The sequence below is a fragment of the Hemiscyllium ocellatum genome, chromosome 6 (assembly GCF_020745735.1).
Source record: "Hemiscyllium ocellatum isolate sHemOce1 chromosome 6, sHemOce1.pat.X.cur, whole genome shotgun sequence".
Classification (NCBI taxonomy): Eukaryota; Metazoa; Chordata; class Chondrichthyes; order Orectolobiformes; family Hemiscylliidae; genus Hemiscyllium; species Hemiscyllium ocellatum.
This window is the reverse complement of record NC_083406.1, coordinates 121576112-121595312: the sequence shown is the minus strand read 5'-3', so window position 1 is coordinate 121595312 and position 19201 is coordinate 121576112. Positions and strand designations below refer to the sequence as shown.

Sequence of the window (19201 nt, the reverse complement as noted above, 5' to 3'; positions counted from 1 at the left end):
GTTACGAAAGGTCAGATCAGGACACATCCTGTAGTCAAAGCATGTTCCAGTGTCCCTTCGGCATTCTGCTGGCCCGGCTCCTTCATGGGCACAACAACCTGCATTTGTGTAGCACCGTCTTCAATGCAAAACACTTTGATCCAACATGGCAGGATGGAGGTATCAGTTGTAAAAAGTGAGCGCTTGGTCAAAGAAGCAGGGTTTAATTAATCTTTCAAAGGAGAAAAGAGAGAGAAACAGGGACAGATGGAGGGGGGGGGTGGGGAAGGGGGGGATTTCCAGATCAGGGGCTCCAGCCAACAACAGTGCAGCAATTAATATTCACAAATGAGGGTGTCACTGGCTACACCAGCATTTATTGCCCATCCCTAATTGCCCAGAGGGCATTTAAATGTCATCCACATTGCTGTAGGTTAGGAGTCACATGTAGGCCAGACCAGGTGAGGATGGCGGATTTCCTTCCCAGGAGTGACCCAGATGGGTGTTTCCCCCACAATCAACGATGGAGTCATGGTCATCCTTCCACTCTTAATTCCAGATTACTTTTTATTGGTTTCAAGTTCAGTTGTAGTGGGAATTGAACTTGGGTCCCTGGAATGTTCCCTGGGTCTCTGGGTTCACAGTCCAGCATGGGATAATACCACTAAGCCATCACTTCCCCTGATTCCTAACAGCAGTGATGCAGACCAGTCCGGAACTAGAGGGGCATAGAGTCTGGTTGAAGATTTGTAGCTCGGGTGTCCGTTGTTGTGGTTCTGTTCGCCGAGCTGGAAGTTTTTGCTGCAAACGTTTCGTTCCCTGGCTAGGGAACATCATCAGGGCATAGGTTTAGGGTGAGAGGGGAAAGATATAAAAGAGACCTAAGGGGTAACTTTTTCACACAGAGGGTGGTGCGTGTATGGAATGAGCTGCCAGAGGAAGTGGTGGAGGCTGGTACAATTACAACATTTAAGAGGCATTTGGATGGGTATATGAATAGGAAGGGTTTGGAGGGATATGAGCCGGGTGGGACTAGATTGGGTTGGGATATCTGGTCAGCATGGACGGGTTGGACTGAAGGGTCTGTTTCCGTGCTGTACATCTCTATGACTCTATGAGTGCAGTGGTCTGGGAGTGAGATGGGATTGGAGGAGGTTACAGCGATAGTGAGTGATAAGAGGGTTTGAACATGCAGATACTGCAGTTACTGGAGCAAGGGTCGGGGTCAGCACAGGGGTGAGGGCTGAATGGGGCTTTTAGTGAGTGTTTGAACAGTCTGTTTTGGAGAACAGTAAGTTCACAGACATTAGGAAAGCAGTTTCCTATTGGCTTTGTCCATCACTCACATGCTGCAGGGCTCACTCCGGACTCAGAGAAGATCATGTGGTGGAGTCTCACTGGGCTCTGGGTGAAGTGAGCTGTGATAAGATGTCAGTCACAGTCAGACAGACCACCCAACAATTCCTAGCACCACACAGAGACCTGCTTGTTCTGGGAGTGTTTGATGGGGACAGTGTAGAGAGAGCTTTACTCTGTATCTAACCCCGTGCTATCCCTGTCGTGGGAGTGTTTGATGGGGACAGTGTAGAGAGAGCTTTACTTTGTATCTAAACTTGTGCTGTCTCTGTCCTGGGAGTGTTTGATGGGGACAGTGTAGAGAGAGCTTTACTTTGTATCTAAACTTGTGCTGTCTCTGTCCTGGGAGTGTTTGATGAGGACGGTGTAGAGAGAGCTTTACTTTGTATCTAAACTTGTGCTGTCTCTGTCCTGGGAGTGTTTGATGGGGACGGTGTAGAGAGAGCTTTACTCTGTATCTAACCCCGTGCTATCCCTGTCCTGGGAGTGTTTGATGGGGACAGTGTAGAGGGAGCTTTTCTCTTTATCTAACACGGTGCTATCCCTGTCCTGGGAGTTTTTGATGGGGACAATGTAGAGGGAGCTTTATTCTGTATCTAACCCCCTGCTGTCCCTGTCCTGGGAGTGTTTGATAGGGACAATGTAGAGGGAGCTTTACTCTGTATCTAACTCCGTGCTGTCCCTCTCTAGGGAGTTTTTGATGGGGACAGTGTAGAGGGAGCTTTACTCTGTCTCTAAACTGGTGCTGTCTCTGTCATGGGAGTATTTGATGGGGACCGTGTAGAGGGAGCTTTACTCTGTATCTAACCCCATGCTGTCCCTGTCCTGGGAGTGTTTGATGGGGACAGTGTAGAGGAAGCTTTACTCTGTCTCTAATCCTGTGTTGTCCCTGTCCTGGGAGTGTTTGATGGGTGGGTGTAGAGGGAGCTTTACCCTGTATCTAACGCTGTGCTGTCCCTGTCCTGGGAGTGTTTGATGGGTGGGTGTAGAGGGAGCTTTACCCTGTATCTAACGCTGTGCTGTCCCTGTCCTGGGAGTGTTTGATGGGGAACACTGCCCTTTGTGGTAATAGTATGCCTGAGAAATGATGTTCTTCAATGTTTGGATAATGTAGCTCCAGTTAGATTTCCCGGTATTGATGGAATTTAAACACAGGTGGTGGTATTTCTAAATTAATTCCCACAAACACTAACAGGAAATGCAGGAGGGGGATGTTTAACAATTGTCTGGTTAACTAGTTGATGCAGTTAGCTCACAGAAAATGGATTGAGAGTGTTTACATTCAGGAGAAATTGGGCGCTTTTCTGACACCAATCAACATTCGGAGTTATTATTTATCCTGGAGGGGAGGAGAACAAGGTGCAAAACTCATGGCGTATGGTCCGGCCTTACCCTGCACCTAACCCCGTGCTATCCCTGTCATGGGAGTGTGTGATGGGGGACAGTGTAGAGTGAGCTTTACTCTGTATCTAACCCTGTGCTGTCCCGGTCCCTGGGAGTGTTTGATGGGGACAGTGTAGAGAGAGCTTTACTCTGTATCTAACCCGGTGCTATCCCTGTCCTGGGAGTGTTTGATAGGGACAGTGTAGAGGGAGCTTTACTCTGTATCTAACTCCATGCTATCCCTGTCCTGGGAGTGTTTGATGGGGACAGTGTAGTGGGAGCTTTACTCTGTATCTAACCCCGTGCTGTCCCTGTCCTGGGAGTGTTTGATGGGGCTGGTGCAGGGCAGGCTGTACACTATCTGATGGTGGTGTCGGGGTTCTAGCCCAGTCTGTGATGAATGGCCAGTGTCTGATCGCGATGCTGTTAATAAACTGTCGCTCTGTGTTTGTCTCTTTGCAGAATGCCCTGTTGGATCTTGCTTCAGTTATTGACACCCTGTCGTTACGGGCTGTTATCAGCGATGTCCTCTCGACCGTCATCCCCAACGTGGTAGGTCATCAGGAAACATCCGACCTCATGCCTTGCTTTGTCCTGATTCGTTGCTCCTTCAGCTGTTGTTAAAAGGCACATGTAAATTAAATCTGAAACATAGCATTGAGCTCCTGGATCTCAGCTGCCCTCACACATCCACCTGGATTTGTGCTGATCCATCTCAATCCTGTAGCCTGAGAGATGTAGCTCCAGGCTGAATCCTTGTGAAAGTTATACCTTCCACTCTGCAACATGCAGCCTGGAGGCATCCAGGACCTACAGTGCGGAAAGAGGCCATTCAGCCCATTGAGTCTGCACTGACCCTCCAAAGAGCATCCCACCTGGACCCAACCCACCTGTAATCCTGTATTTCTCATGGCTATCCCACCTAGCCTGGATACTATGGGTAATTTAGCACAGCCAACCCACCTAACCTGCACAGATTTGGGCTGTGGGAGGATGTGCAAACTCCACACAGACAGTCACCAGAGGCTGGAATTGAATCCTGGCGCTATGAGGCAGCAGTGCTAACCACTGAGGCACTGTGCCTGCTGTTTCTATGGTCTGTGTATCATAGTAGTCTCTTTGAGGTTGGACAATGGGTAAATCTTCCCCTCAGCTGTCCTGACAAACTCTCTCACTTATGCCTGGAACCTCACAGTCTGTACACTTATTTTTAACAGAATCCTTACGGTATGGAACAGGCTCTGACCCAAAAGTCCATACCGACCCTCCGAAAAGTAACCCCCCAGACACATTCCCCTACTAATGCACATAACCTACACATCGCTGAACACTACAGGTAATTTAGCATGGCCAATTCACCCTAAGCTGCACATCATTGGACTGTGGGAGGAAACCGGAGCACCCGGTGGAAACCCATGTAGATACAGGGAGAACGTGCAAACTCCACACAGACAGTTGCCCAAGGCTGGGATTGAACCCGGGTCCCTGGCGCTGTGAGACAGCAGTGCCAACCACTGAGCTACTGTGGTGCCCCACGGTGTTTAGCTTTATGCTTACAGAATATAGGTGTCACTGTCTGGGTCAATATTTACTGTCTGTCCCTAATTGCCCCTTGCGAAGGACATGGTGATATATGGTGTTCTGATATATCTGCTGCCCTAGAACTGACCCTGAGCTGTCCCTGTCCTGGGAATGTTTGATGCGGACAGTGTAGAGGGAGCTTTATTCTGTATCTAACCCCGTGCTGTCCCTCTTCAGGGAATGTTTGATGGGGACAGTGTAGAGGAAGCTTTACTCTGTATCTAAACCTGTGCTGTCTCTGTCCTAGGAGTGTTTGATGGGAACAGTGTCGAGGGAGCTTTACTCTGTATCTAACCCCGTGCTGCCCCTGTCCTGGGAATGTTTGATGGGGACAGTGTACAGGGAGCTTTACTCTGTATCTAACCCCGTGCTGTCCCTGTCCTGGGAATGTTTGATGGGAACAGTGTAGAGGAAGCTTTACTCTGTATCTAAACCTGTGCTGTCCTGTCCTGGGAATGTTTGATGGGGACAGTGTAGAGGAAGCTTTACTCTGTATCTAAACCTGTGCTGTCTCTGTCCTGGGAATGTTTGATGGGGACAGTGTAGAGGAAGCTTTACTCTGTACCTAAACCTGTGCTGTCTCTGTCCTGGGAGTGTTTGATGGGGACCGTGTAGAGGAAGCTTTATTCTGTATCTAACCCCGTGCTGTCCCTGTCCTGGGAATGTTTGATGGGGACAGTGTAGAGGAAGCTTTATTCTGTATCTAACCCTGTACTGACCTTTTTGTAGGAGTGTTTGTTGGGGGGACAGTGTAGAGGGAGCTTCACTTGATATTTCTCCCCCTGACAAAACTCTAGGAAGTGCTTTGACCAATTTCCAACCCCAGAAAAAATGCTTCAACGTTGATGAAAATCAGATTTTAAAAAAATCCTGCCAGATAGGATAAATAATTGAGAAGCTATTATTTACATACGGTTTAGGAGAAACAGGACAGTGGGCCTAATTGTGCAGTTTTTTTCCCAGAGTGCTCTCTGTCCTGTTCTGTGACGGAAAGACTTGCTCCTAATTTTGATATAAGGTTGTTGACCTGTTGCTGACCCTTCTGTTACCCACAGGAGAACATCTTCATCTACCTGCTGGACGTGAGCTCAAACAAGATGTTGTGTGACAACCCCCCACACGAGATGTCCAAGGAAGGGAGACTAAGGTACATCGAGAGGCCCTGATGGATAACCGCAGGAATGGGGTCGTGGGTGGGGGACATGGGAGCAAAGGTGGCAGCAGGAGGTCAGCGCCGAGATGTGGGAGCAGACGCATTGGGGAAAGACAAAGGAGGAGATTTACAAGATCATGCAAGGGAAAATCCCAGAGAGTGGAGAGGCTGTTCATTTGGAAGGGAGGATAAACGAGCAGAGTAGTATTTAAATGGAGGGTAACTGCAGAAAGCTGCAACACAAAGGGAATTTGATAGGGGTGTGGGGACAAGGGGGACTTGTACATGAACCACAGAAAGCTAGCACATTGGGTTAGCAGGGAATCAGAGCTGAAAATGTGTTGCTGGAAAAGCGCAGCAGGTCAGGCAGCATCCAAGGAGCAGGAGAGTCGACGTTTCGGGCATGAGTCCATCTTCAGGAATCCTCTTGCATTTTAACCCTTAGCAGGGAATCAGGAAGGGTCATGGGATGTTGGCCCTTATTTCAAGGGGGTTGGAGTATAAGAGTAGGGAGGTCTTACTGCAGCTGTACAAGGTGTTGGGGAGGTCACTGATGGAGCACTGTGAGCTGTTCCCATCCCTTATTTAAGGAAAGATCTCATTTTGTTGGGGGCAGTTGGGAGAAGGTTCACTAGGATGGTCCCTGGGATGGGGAGGGATTGTTTTCTGAACAAAGGTGAAACAGGTTGGGACTCTACTCCCCGGAGTCTAGAAGAATGAGAGGGGATCCCACTGAAACATCCAGGATTCCTGAGGGGCTTGAGTGGGTCAATGCTGAGAGGATGTTTCCCCTCATGGGAGGGTCTAGGACCAGAGGGCACAGTCTCAGAATAAAGGGGCACCAATTTCAGACTGAGATGGGGAGGAATTTCTTCTCTCAGAGGGTTGTGAGTCTTTGGAACTCCTCATCACAGAGAGCTGTGGGGGCAGAGTCCATGTGGATATTTAAGGCTGAGAGAGATCAGTCAGGGAATCAAGGGATACAGGGAAAGGGCAGGAAATGGATGTAAGGAATGTCGAGATCAGCCATAATCCTATGGAATGGGAGAGCAGGCTCAAAGGGTTGAATGGCCTCCTCCTGTTCCTATTTCTTATGGTTTCATCTTGGAATGTGTGTCGACAGAATTCTGAAAGGTATGACAGACAGGATGGCCACAAAACATGGAATGAACTTCCTGAGGAAGTGCTGGATGTGGGTCCAATTACAACATTTAAAAGACATGTGGATGGATCTACGAATAGGAAAAATTTGGAGGAATATGGGCCAGGAGCAGGCAGGTGGTTCTGGTTTAGTTTGGGATTATGTTCGGCATGGACTGGCTGGAATGTAGGGTCTGCGTCTGTGCTGTGTGGCTGTCTGACTCAGCGACTCGTTGAGGAGGTTCCCTGGGCTTCACCTGCTGTACAGTTTCAGGACAGCCACTTATTGTAGATGTGACCACTCTGGAGAGGGTGCGGGGGATTTACCGGGGGGGAGTGGAAAGAAAGGGAAGTATTATTGATACTGAGGGAACATACTGCATTTGTTTATGACGCTTTGACTCTGATTGCGGGCATTTCTTCCCTTCTCCTGGGGGCTAGATCTGTGTGCCACAGCACTCAGGCATTCACTCTTGCTTTTCCTCTATCTTCCCACTATTAGAGTTCTAGAGACTCACAGAGATCTATAGCAGAAATAAAAGGGCTTCAGCACATCGAGTCTTCGCCAGTCTAAAACAATCGCCTCACTAATCTGATCTAATTATCCAGCACATAATCTTTTATGCCTGGTTTCTCAAGTGCATATCTAAATCCTTCCTTCTGAGGGTTTCAGCCTCTCCCACCGTGACAGGCAGAGAGTTCCAGATTCCCACCATCCTCTGCATGTCTCAGAGATATGCGATTTCCTGGGTCCCTTCCACTAGCATCTGGCTCGGTGACCATCCGACGTTCCTCAGACACGTCATGAATATGGACACCCCGGTTAATGTTGGATTCACTGTGGCCATCAAATCAGAAAGTAGCCTGGTTCCCTAGTGGGCCTCTGCTTTCAGCTCCTAGCTACTTCCCAACTCCTGGAACAAGTTAGCTGACAATCCCAGAGCTGCTTGCTAGCTGACTTCATCCTCAACTGCCTCTCTCGGGATTGCACCCCGCAATTAACCCCATGTGGGAATGTTCAACTACCCAGATGGAAATGTAAATTAATTCACTTTGCCCTCAAAACATCCTTTTGAATCAGGGGTTCTCATGAAGAGTTTATTATCTGGATGGGGATAAATATTATCTCAACCACACTCAGCGATTCCTTTAAGAAATCTCTCACTTTCCTGTCACAAAATCTTCAAACAGCAGTTGACGATGCATTGAACTGTAATTGTCTTGTGGGTATTTGCCCAGTTACTGAAGGCCAGGGGGCTTTTTCCCCATTTAATTTGATCCAAAGCATAAAATTCACTTCCTAAAACTGTTATTCTCACAAAGTCCATACTCACTCACCTGTCCACCCACTCACTGCACACATCACAGACACACACACTCATGTGAACAATCACTCACACACTCACTCACGCATAACATACACACGCTCACACACGTGTATATACAAGCATGTGTATTAACATGTAGCCTCACACATGCACATCGGCAGACAAAAAGGGGAAGTGATGGCCTGGTGGCATTATCACGAGACTGTGAATCAAGAGACACCAGCAGTACTCTGGGCACCTGAGTTCGAACCCTGTCATGGTAGATGGTGGAATTTGAATTAAATAAGAAATAGAATTGATAGTCTAAGGGTAACCATGAATCATATGGTCATCCAGCACTGGAACAGACCCTTCGGCCCAACCAGTCCATGCTGATCATAATCCCAAACGAAACTAGTCCCACCTGCCTACCCTTCTAAACATTTCTCATTCATGTCCTTATCCAAATGTCTTTTAAACATTGAACTATACCCATATCCACCACTTCCTCTGTGATTGACAGAAAAACCCATTTGGTTCACTACTGTCCTTTAGGGAAGGAAATCTACCATCCTTACCTGGTCTGGCCTACATGGGACTCCAGACCCACAGTAATGTGGTTGACTCTTAACTGTCTTCTGGGCAATTAGGGATGGGTAATAAATGCTGGCTTAGCCAGGCATGCCCTCATCCATGAATGCATGTGTACACACGTTGCACACACGTGTACCCATATACAAAATCATACACTAGCATCATTGTTGACTCAGCATAAAGGTCCCCACTTTATATATGGTGTTTTTAAGCACATGTAAAACACGTGATTAGATTAGATTACTTACAGTGTGGAAACAGGCCCTTCGGCCCAACAAGTCCACACCGACCCGCCAAAGTGCAACCCACCCATACCCCTACATTTACCCCTTACCTAACACTATAGACAATTTAGCATGGCCAATTCACCTGACCCGCACATCTTTGGACTGTGGGAGGAAACCGGAGCACCCGGAGGAAACCCACGCAGACACGGGGAGAATGTGCAAACTCCAACAGTCAGTCGCCTGAGGCGGGAATTGAACCCGGGTCTCAGGCGCTGTGAGACAGCAGTGCTAACCACTGTGCCACCGTGCCACACCGTACACTGATACAGTATAAAAATGAAAGATGTTCTCAGTTTGAATAATAAGGGACTGAGCTGGTTTCAGGTGGGTTATGTGAAGCAGGAGATGAAAGCTGCGCTACTCTGATGTGACCTGACTCAGTAACTGTTTACAACCAGCCTGCACTTATCTGGACCCTGGAACAGAGTTCAGTGCAATAAGGAATGATTTGATGACTGGAGGAGATTAAATTTTTACTTTTAATTAAACAGCGTCCTGCTCTTGTGATATATATCTCCCCTGCTGTCTGCCAGAGAGCAGGATGTCATAAAATTAATAAAAATGACACCACTTTATATAGGAGGCTGGTACGTTGGCAATATTTAACCTTGGTCTGTCACAGTCTGCTTAGCACCATCTGAGATGTGACTCAATACAGTGTCGCTGTTCACCTTCCTCCCCAACCCCCCTCCCCCTCCTGCACCATATCCTGGGGTAAATGTCATTGTTATTGTTCCAGCGGCCCTTCCCCCTTTCTATCTGATCCATCGTTCCCCACCAGTGTCTCAAGAACATTAGCATCTCTCCCCTGGCAGTACACTGCCCTTTCTGTAGCAGGATGCAATTAAATTGTGCCTCAGATATTCAGCATTTCTTCCACGTATCCCCCAGCGATGTGTTTTAAGATGGGACGTGTGTCCTTGGTGTCACCTTTTCTGTGCTGTTTGTCATAAATATCTTTCCCTCCAAGATCATTGTGAATAACCATTGTCCAAGCCAATGTGCCAGCTGTTGGTGAGTCAGTGGATAGCGCTCCCTTACCTCTGAGTCACAGAAACACTGAAACATCAAAATGAGGTGTAGGAGGAGGCCATTTGGCCCTTCGAGCCTGCTCCACTATTCCATATGATCATCTAACTCAGTCCCCTATTCCTGCTTCCTCCCCTTATCCTCTGATCCTTCAGCACTCAGAATGGGATCGATCTCCTTCTTAAAAACATTCCATGTTTTAATCTCAACTGCTTTCTGTGGCAGAGAATTCCACAGGTTCTCCACTCTCTGGATGAAGACATTTATCCTCAGCTCAGTCCTGAAAGACCTACACCATCTCCTTAGACTGTGCCCGTGCTTCTGGACTCTCCCACTATTGGGAATATCCTTCCTATGTTCACCCTGTCCAGTCCTGTTGACATTTACTAGGTTTCTATGAGATTCTGGTCATGCTTCCAAACTCCAGTGAATGTGATCCAAACAAATTCATACTTTCCTCATACATCTTCAGAGGGTCGGTGTGGACTTGGTGGGCCGAACAGTCTGTTTCCACATTGTAGGGAATCTGATCTTTAGGGCGGCACGGTGGCACAGTGGTCAGCACTGCTGCCTCACAGCGCCAGGGACCCGGGTTCAATTCCGGCCTCGGGCAACTGACTGTGTGGAGTTTGCATGTTCTCCCCGTGTCTGCGTGGGTTTCCTCCGGGTGCTCTGGTTTCCTCCCACAGTCCAAAGATGTGTGGGTCAGGTGAATTGGCCATGCTAAATTGTCCGTAGTGTTAGGTGTAGGGGTATGGGTGGGTTGTGCTTCGGCTGGTCGGTGTGGACTTGTTGGGCTGAAGGGCCTGTTTCCACACTGTAAGTAATCTAATCATCCCTGCCATCTCGGGAATCAGTCTGGGAAACCTTTCGCTGCATTCCCTTCATCACCAGATAAGGTAAGGAGACCAAAACCAGACACACAACTCCAGGTATGGTCCCACCAACGCCCTGTATAATTGCAACAAGACATCCCTGCTCCTGCATCTCAGAAGGTTATTGCTCAATTCCTACTCCAGGGTTGTTAAAAAAATTATTTATTCAAGGGATGTGGGCATCACTGCCTGGGCCCAGCATTTATTACCCATCCCTAGTTGCCCCTTGAGAAGGTGGGGGTGAGCTGCCTTCTTGAACCGCTACAGTCCATGTGCTGTGGGTAGACCCACAATGCCCTTAGGGAGGGAATTCCGGGATTGTGACCCAGTGACAGTGGAGGAACGGCGATATTTTTCCGAGGACAAAGTGAGGATTGCAGATGCTGGAGATCAGAGTCGAAAAGTGTGGTGCTGGAAAAGCACAGCAGGTCAGGCAGCATCCGAGGAGCAGGAGATTTGACTTTCAGGCATTAGCCCTTCCTGGGTCATGGGTTTGGAAGGTGCTGTCTGAGGAGCTTTGCTGTCTTTGTCTTTGTAACAGCGCCAGGGTCCCAGGTTCGATTCCACCCTCGGGCAACTGTCTGGGTGGAGTTTGCTCTGGGTGCTCTGATTTCCTCCCACATGGGATGTGCAGGTTAGGGTGGATTGGCCATGCTAAGTTGTCCTTTGTGTTCAGGAATGTATAGGTTTGGTGCATTAGCTGTAGGAAATGTAGGTTTCGGAGTTGGGTCTGGGAGAGATACTCTTTGGGGGGTCAGTGTGGATTTGCTGGGCCAAATGGCCTGTTCCCACACTGTAGGTGTACTTTGTTCTGCAGTGCATCTTGTAGAAAGTACACACTGCTGTGACTGAGCATTGGTGGTGGTGGAAGGCGTGGTGTGGTGCCAATCAAGTGGGGGCTGCTTTGTCCTGGATGGTGTCAAGATGCTTTACTGTTGTTGGAGCTGCCCCCATCCAGGGGTAAGTGGGGAATATTCCATCACCCTCCTGACTTGTAGATGGTAGACAGTCAGGAGGTGAGTTACTCGCTGCAGTATTCCTGGCCAGTAAGCTGGCTCTTGTCGCCACTGTGTCCAGTTGAGTTTCTGATCAATGGCAGCCCCTAGGATTAAAAGTTTAAGGAGTGATCTGAACAAAGTCTTCAAGATATTAACAGGAAAAGACAGAGTAGACGAAGGTAAACTATTTCCACTAGTTGATTTTGGAACTAGGACCATAATCTGAGAGTTAGAGCCAGACCTAGAGATGTTAGGAACACTTCTCCGCACACAAAGGGAATTCAGATTTGGCAATGTCATTGAATGTCAAAGGGTGGTGTCTTGTTGGAAATGGTCATTGCCAGGCATTTATGTTCCTGTGGCACTCTGAGGGAGTGCTGTACTGCTGGAGGTGCTGGCTCTCAGTGGAGGTATTTCACCGAGAGTACACCTTCCCTGCTGTACTCCTGCTGAGAAGGAGACAGTGAATTTCCTGTCTGGTGTATCCAGGTTAGTTCCTCAACTGACATCTCACAACACAAATGGTTTCACTGCTGTTGATGGGAGCTTGCTGTGTTTTCCAGCATTGTAGCTGGGATTGCAGTCGAAAGCACACGATTGGCTGTAAATCACTTTGGGAAAGTGCCGAGGTCATAGCCAGCGCTAGACAAATGCACTTCCTCCTTTGTTCTAACAGTTGGTGAAAAGGTTCCTTTTGGTTATTCACAAAACTGACAGACACCTTTGAAAATGATTTCAAGTTTATTACGAAGAAATGTAAAGAATAAATGTGGATTCAGTTGATCAGAGCAAATGTCTCTGATCCTTGTAGCTTGGTAACTTGAAGTTCCTTTATATATATCCATCAACAGTTAAGGAAGACTTACTGTATTTCATTCCCACCTTTGTATAGCGTTTTCACTGTTTAATTAGTGAAATTACAGGGGTCAGTTCACACAATCAATTCTTCCTGTGACTGCAATTAGCCTGTCTCTCCTACCCCTTCAGTGACGTTACTGTGATTCAAATCAATCTTTTATTTTGAAATGTTAATACTAGAGAATAAAGTGGAGGCGTCACTGCCTGTTCAGTATCATTTTCTGTGCGCTGCCTGTGAATTAAATCACTTCTCGCAAAAGGGCTCTCAGAAACCATCTGACCTGATGTGCTTTTCAGATTGAAGGGCTGTCTAGAGTGACAGTGAGAATGGGTGTGTGGGTGTGTATGTGTCTGAGTGTGTGTATGTGTGGGTGTGTGTGTGTGTATGTGTCTGTGTGTGTGTATGTATCTGTGTGTGTGTATGTATCTGTGTGTGTGTGTTTATGTGTCTTTGTGTGTGTGGGTGTGTGTCTGTGTGTGTGTATGTATGTGTGGGGGTGTGTATGTGTCTGTGTGTGTGTGAATGTGTGTGTGTGTGTGTATGTGTGTGTCTGTGTGAGTGGGTGTGTGTGTGTGTGTATGTGTGTGTGGGGGTGTGTATCTGTGTGTGTGTGTATGTATGTGTGGGGGTGTGTATGTGTCTGTGTGTGTGTGAATGTGTGTGTGTGTGTGTATGTGTGTGTCTGTGTGAGTGGGTGTGTGTGTGTGTATGTGTGTGTGGGGGTGTGTATCTGTGTGTGTGTGTATATGGGATTCTGTGCATATGACTATGAGAGTATGTCTGTGTGTTTGTGTCTCCATATGTATGAGTATGCATTCGTATTTGTGTATGTGTGTTCATGCATGTGAATTAATGTATGTTTAATGGTATTAAGTGTGTGTGCATGTGTGTATATGTGTGCTGGGTGTGTTATGTATGTGTGTGTCAGTATATGCTTGGTATATGTATGCGAGTAAATGTACTTGTGTATTTTTGTGTGAGTGTGTATAAGTGTGTGTGTGTGTGTGTGTGTGTGTGTGGGGGTGTGTGTGTGTGGGGGTGTGTGTGTGGGGGGGTGTGTGTGTGCGGGTGTGTGTGTGTGTGTGTGTGTGTGTATTTGCATGCTTGCCTTTGTATGTGTGTGTTTGTAGGTCTGTACTATGGGCAGATTTGGTCTCCTTACTTGGGAAAGGATGCACTGGCACTGGAGGGGGTGCAGGGGAGGTTCACCAGGTTAATCCCAGAGTAGAGGGGGTTGGTTTATGAGGAGAGTCTGAGTAGATTGGAATGATACTGACTGGGATTTAGAGAGTGAGGGGGGACCTTATAGAAACATATAAATGATGAAGGGAATAGATAAGATAGAAGCAGGGAGACTGTTCCCACTGGGAGGTGAAACTAGGACGAGGGGGTACAGCCTCAAAATAAAGGGGAGCAGATTTCAGACTGAGTTGAGGAGGAACCTCTTCACCCAGAGGGTTGTGAATCTGAGGAATCCCCTGCCCAGTAAAACAATTGAGGCTTCCTCATGGAATGTTTTTAAAGCAAAGATAGATGGATTTTTGAATAGTAAAGGAATTAAGGGTTATGGTGAGTGGGTGGGTAACTGGAGCTGAGCCCACAAGAAGGTCAGTCATGATCAGGGCAGGCTCGAGGGGCCAAATGGCCTCCTCCTGCTCCTGGTTCTTATATTTGACTGTGCTTGGGTGTACAGTGATTTGGAGATGCCGGTGTTGGACTGGGGTGGACAAAGTTAAAAATCACACAACACCAGGTTATAGTCCAACAGGTTTAATTGGAAGCACACTAGCTTTCAGAGCAACGTTCCTTCATCAGGTGATGACTTGATGAAGGAGCAACGCTCCGAAAGCTAGTGTGCTTCCAATTAAACCTGTTGGACTATAACCTGGTGTTGTGTGATTTTTAACTGTCTAAGTGTGTATGTGTGTGAAAGCATGTACATGTGTAGGTGGGCATATGCATGTGCTGATTGTGTGTGAGTGAGTATGTGAAGGTACATGTAGGTGTGTATGTCCATGTATGTGAAGGTACATGTATGTGTGTATATGTGCACACGTGTGTGTGTGTGTGTGTGTGTGTGTGTGTGTGTGTACGTTGTACATACATGTTTGTGCATATTATATGGAAAACAATCCCTTCATGTTGACGCTGTCAAGCCCCTTTGTATCTGTGTTTTTCTTTCTTCTCAACTCCTTGCAATATCAATCCACTCTGTGCAGTGTCCCATCCGACAACAGACCCCCATTCCAGGGATCGATCTCATGAACCTCCGAGTCATTTATACCTTTCCTTAAATTTGCACACAATATTCCGGGTGTGGTTCTCAACCAAGCGTCTCGGAACTGCAGTGGGACTGCCCTATTCTAAATGAATAGTATTCTAAAGCAGAAAACTGAAAATCAGTCTGGCACAGAGCTGCAGCATGTCAGTAATGTCACTGGATTCTGGATCAGTGGTGCTGGAAGAGCACAGCAGTTCAGGCAGCATCCAAAGTGCAGCGAAATCGACGTTTCGGGCAAAAACCCTTCATCAGTAATGTCACTGGCCTGGTCACCCAGCTCGTACTTTAGGGTTCAAATCCTATCACCACAGCTGGGGACATTTGTAATTCACTAAAGACCTGGGATGGAACGCTAACCCCATTACAATCATGGAAATGTCGTCGAATGTTGTAAAAGCCCATTTGGTTTGCTAGTGTCCATGAGGGAAGGAAATCTGCTGTCCTTGTCTGGTTTAGCCTGTATATTATTCTAGACTCTTAACTGCCTTCTGAGTAATTAGGAACAACACATACTGGTCTTGTCAGTGATGCCCATATACCATAAGCAAATAAGGACAAAAGCTTTTATCATTACTTGTTGTTTGTCTTTTGTATTCCGCGTACATCAGTGTCTTTGATTGTTAGTATTTGCAAGTTTGCAAAGCATCTGTACTTTCCTCAATCCTGGGTTTGATGTGGAGGTGTCAGTGTTGGACTGGGTCAGAAATCACACAATGCCAGGTAACACACAAAACAAAATCTTTATAAAAGGCGTCTTTTTTCCAAGCAATACTCAAGTTCTGTACCATCAAACACAGAGGTCAGAAGTCATAAGACACCTGGTTATCATCCAGCAGGTGGATTTGGAAGCACTAGCTTTCACAGCGCTGCCTTTTCATCCACGTCAAATCAGTTCATCAGTGCTTCTGAAAGCTTGTGGTTTCAAATAAACCGATTGGATTATAACCAGGTGTCATATAGATTAGATTACTTACAGTGTGGAAACAGGCCCTTCGGCCCAACAAGTCCACACCGACCCGCTGAAGCACAACCCACCCAGACCCCTACATTTACCCCTTTACCTAACACTATGGGCAATTTAGCATGGCCAATTCACCTGGCCCGCACATCTTTGGACTGTGGGAGGAAACCGGAGCACCCGGAGGAAACCCACGCAGACACGGGGAGAACGTGCAAACTCCACACAGTCAGTCACCTGAGGCGGGAATTGAACCTGGGTCTCTGGCGCTGTGAGGCAGCAGTGCTAACCACTGTGCCACCGTGTCGCCCACAAATGACTTCTGACCTCTGTGTTTGATGTTACAGAACTTGAGTATTGCTTGGAAAAAAAGGCACATTTTATAAAGGTTTTGTTTTGTCTTGTTCTCATCAGGATAATTCACAAGAATACCAGTTTAAAGGGAAAACAACATTTTATACTGTATAAAACAAGAGGGCTGTTTGTTTGGCGAGTAGATTCTGGTAGAAGTGAAGCCAGAGAGAATGCACCAGCCGAATGATGACTGCCAGTTAACTGCCAAACTTTAAACTAGACAGGTGGATGCGGATTGCTGAAGTTGTCACCCAGAGTGATGAAATAGAAAAGGCTGTCGCTAACTTTATTTCAAGTTGAAATGAAGTGGAGTGTGTAATTATTACATGGCATTTTAAGTTTATTCTGCTATACTATTCTTCTCACAAAGTGAATAATCCCTCACCTCTCAAAATTAAACTTGTCACACACTTACCTCGCCCATCTCTCTCTGTTTACACCTCCCTGTGTGCCCCTATCTATTGTCAAAACATTTCAAAATCTACTCTGTATCTCCTCATCTAAGACATTAAATAGATTGAAAACAGTTCAGGCCCCAGAAATCATTCTTACGGCACGCTTCTATTCGTTGGCTACAAACTGGGAAATGTTCCACTGAAACTATCCTTCCAGTCACTTAACCCAATGGAATGACCCTGTCCTTGTGATTTAATGGGTGACAACTCAGGGGCTGCCTTTTGGAGGGCCAGGTATACTACATCAATGGAGGTGCCTTTATCAATCCTCTCGCTAAATCCTCAAATCTCAGATTAATATTATATAATAGGGTTTCCCTTTTCTAAAAGAAGTTGAGAGCGTGTGACTTTACTCTCAACCTGAATCTGTTTTCAGCACGTCTGCGACTGATTATGGAGAGGGAGCTTTATCAACATCTAACCCCATTCTGGCCCTCTCCTGGGAGTGTTTGATGAACACAGTGGAGAGGGAGCTTTGTTCTATAACTAACCCCATGCTGTCTCCTTCGTAGGAGTATGCGATGGGGGCAGTGTAGGGTGAGCTTTACCCCTTATCTACCCCTGTGCTATTCCCATCCTAGGAGTGTTTGATGGCAACAGTGTAGAGGGAGCTTTGCTCTGTAGCTAACCCTATGCTGTCTCTATTTTGGGCGTGTTTAATGGGGACAGTGTAGAGGGACCTTTGCTCTGTATCTGACCCCATACTGTCCACGCCTTGGACGTGTTTGATAGGGACAGTGTAGAGAGAGCTTTGCTCTGTAATCTAACCCTGTACTGTCCTCATCCTGGGAGTGTTGATAAGGACAGTGTAGAGGGAGTTTTACTCTGGATCTAACCCTGTACTGTCCTCATCCTGGGAGTGTTGATAGGGACAGTGTAGAGGGAGCTTTGCTCTGTATCTAACCCTGTACTGTCCTCATCCTGGGAGTGTTGATAGGGACAGTGTAGAGGGAGCTTTACTCTGGCTCTAACCCTGTACTGTCCTCATCCTGGGAGTGTTGATAAGGACAGTGTAGAGGGAGCTTTACTCTGGATCTAACCCTGTACTGTCCTCATCCTGGGAGTGTTGATAAGGACAGTGTAGAGGGAGCTTTACTCTGGATCTAACCCTGTACTGTCCTCATCCTGGGAATGTTGATATGGACAGTGTAGAGGAAGCTTTGCTCTGTATCTAAACCTGTGTTGTCCCTGTCGTGGGAGTGTGTGAAGCTCTGATAGTGTGATGATAACTAGTTGCATTTCACAGTGCTAACCCGAATAATGCGAACAATTATTGCTGTCAAGGGAACAATTGTAAGCTGAGCTCCATGACTGAGCTGCCCTGGTATGTCAGCGCCAAGCGTTTAACCTGAATTCAGTGAAGGAAAACAAACAAAAAATGTAACACTTTTTCCTTGTGTATAAGTGACACTGATGAGCAGGAGAGATGTTTGTAAGAATGAGCCTTTTTGATTTGAACTGAAACAGTCCAAGTGCAGACATGACTTTTTATTGTTGTTACTAACTGATTCAATGATCCTGACTTTGAAGAGTTTGACCTATATGCACTCTGCTAAACACCTCAGAATTGTTGATGCAGAATATAACAGCAGATTCTGTCAGATGAATAAAAAGATACGGTACTGGAACGGCTGAAGGCTGTTCAGTCTGCCGGGCTGAATGCACCAATGACGAGGCTCCTCTGCTATCTCACCTTACACACTATCCCATGTTCCATAGGATCCCAGGATGTAAGCCATCAGATTCTGGAAACTTACTGATTGTAGTTTGTTCCATTTCCTGAACATACCTTTGCAGATATTTATTGCTTTAAACTTCACTTTTCGGTTCATTCCTATCTCTGGTATGTACTTTCTGCTTTCTATTGTGAAGACAGTTGTGAAATATTTGTCTAAAGTCTCTGCCATGTCCCCATTCCCCATTCCCCACCACCCTGTCTCGAAGAGACCAACATTGACTTTAGCTACTCTCTCTCTTTTATATTCTTCCAAACGCTGTGAGCATGTCTATTTTCCTCGCTTTTCATACTGCATTGTTTTTCTGTTGTTACCCAATTTATTAATGGCCCTTTACTGGTTTCTAAATCAATCCCAGTGCTCAGCTTTATTTTGCAATTTTAAAAGATTTATTTCAATCTGGCGGTCTGCTCGACTTTGGAGGAATTGAACACTTTTCCTTTTTTGCTGATTTTGTGCTTTTTAGTGGGTTATATTTTTGTTGAGCACTTTGTATTATTCCTTTGACTGTTTCCCGCTATTTATTTATAGCCATATCAGTTACATAAATTATCCAACTGACTTTACCCAGATGGAATCAGAGAATTCTAGAATTTTACAGCACAGGAGGCCATTCAGCCCACTGCAGTGACTCTGTTTTTATTCAACATTTTTAATTGGGGACTGATATTGGACAGGGATGGCATAAAAGTTGTTGAAGGACTGCTGCAGGTTTTGAAAGCAGGTAAACTAGCCCTCATTGCAAGTACTAGTTGCACAGCTGCTTATTCAAATAATAGTGGAAGGTGAGTTTGCAGATGAACTGGAGTCAAGGGGTGTGTCCGGATGAAGCTTTGACTGTCTACAAGGAGCTGATTGATCTGCGATCGAATGACT

General features: G+C 46.5%; 1 protein-coding gene across 3 annotated transcripts in view; it reads left to right on the top strand.

Annotated features, from left to right (window-relative positions):
• Positions 1-19201, top strand: part of LOC132816569 (cGMP-dependent 3',5'-cyclic phosphodiesterase) — a 312596-nt gene that overhangs the window by 108916 nt on the left and 184479 nt on the right. For 2 of the 3 annotated variants that reach the window (XM_060826337.1, XM_060826336.1), the window contains 2 exons: positions 3181-3270; positions 5355-5446. In XM_060826337.1, the coding sequence (XP_060682320.1) occupies positions 3181-3270; positions 5355-5446 (182 nt within the window). Of the gene's footprint in view, positions 1-3180; positions 3271-5354; positions 5447-19201 lie in introns of those variants that run through there. The other variant, XM_060826338.1, reaches the window with a different exon arrangement.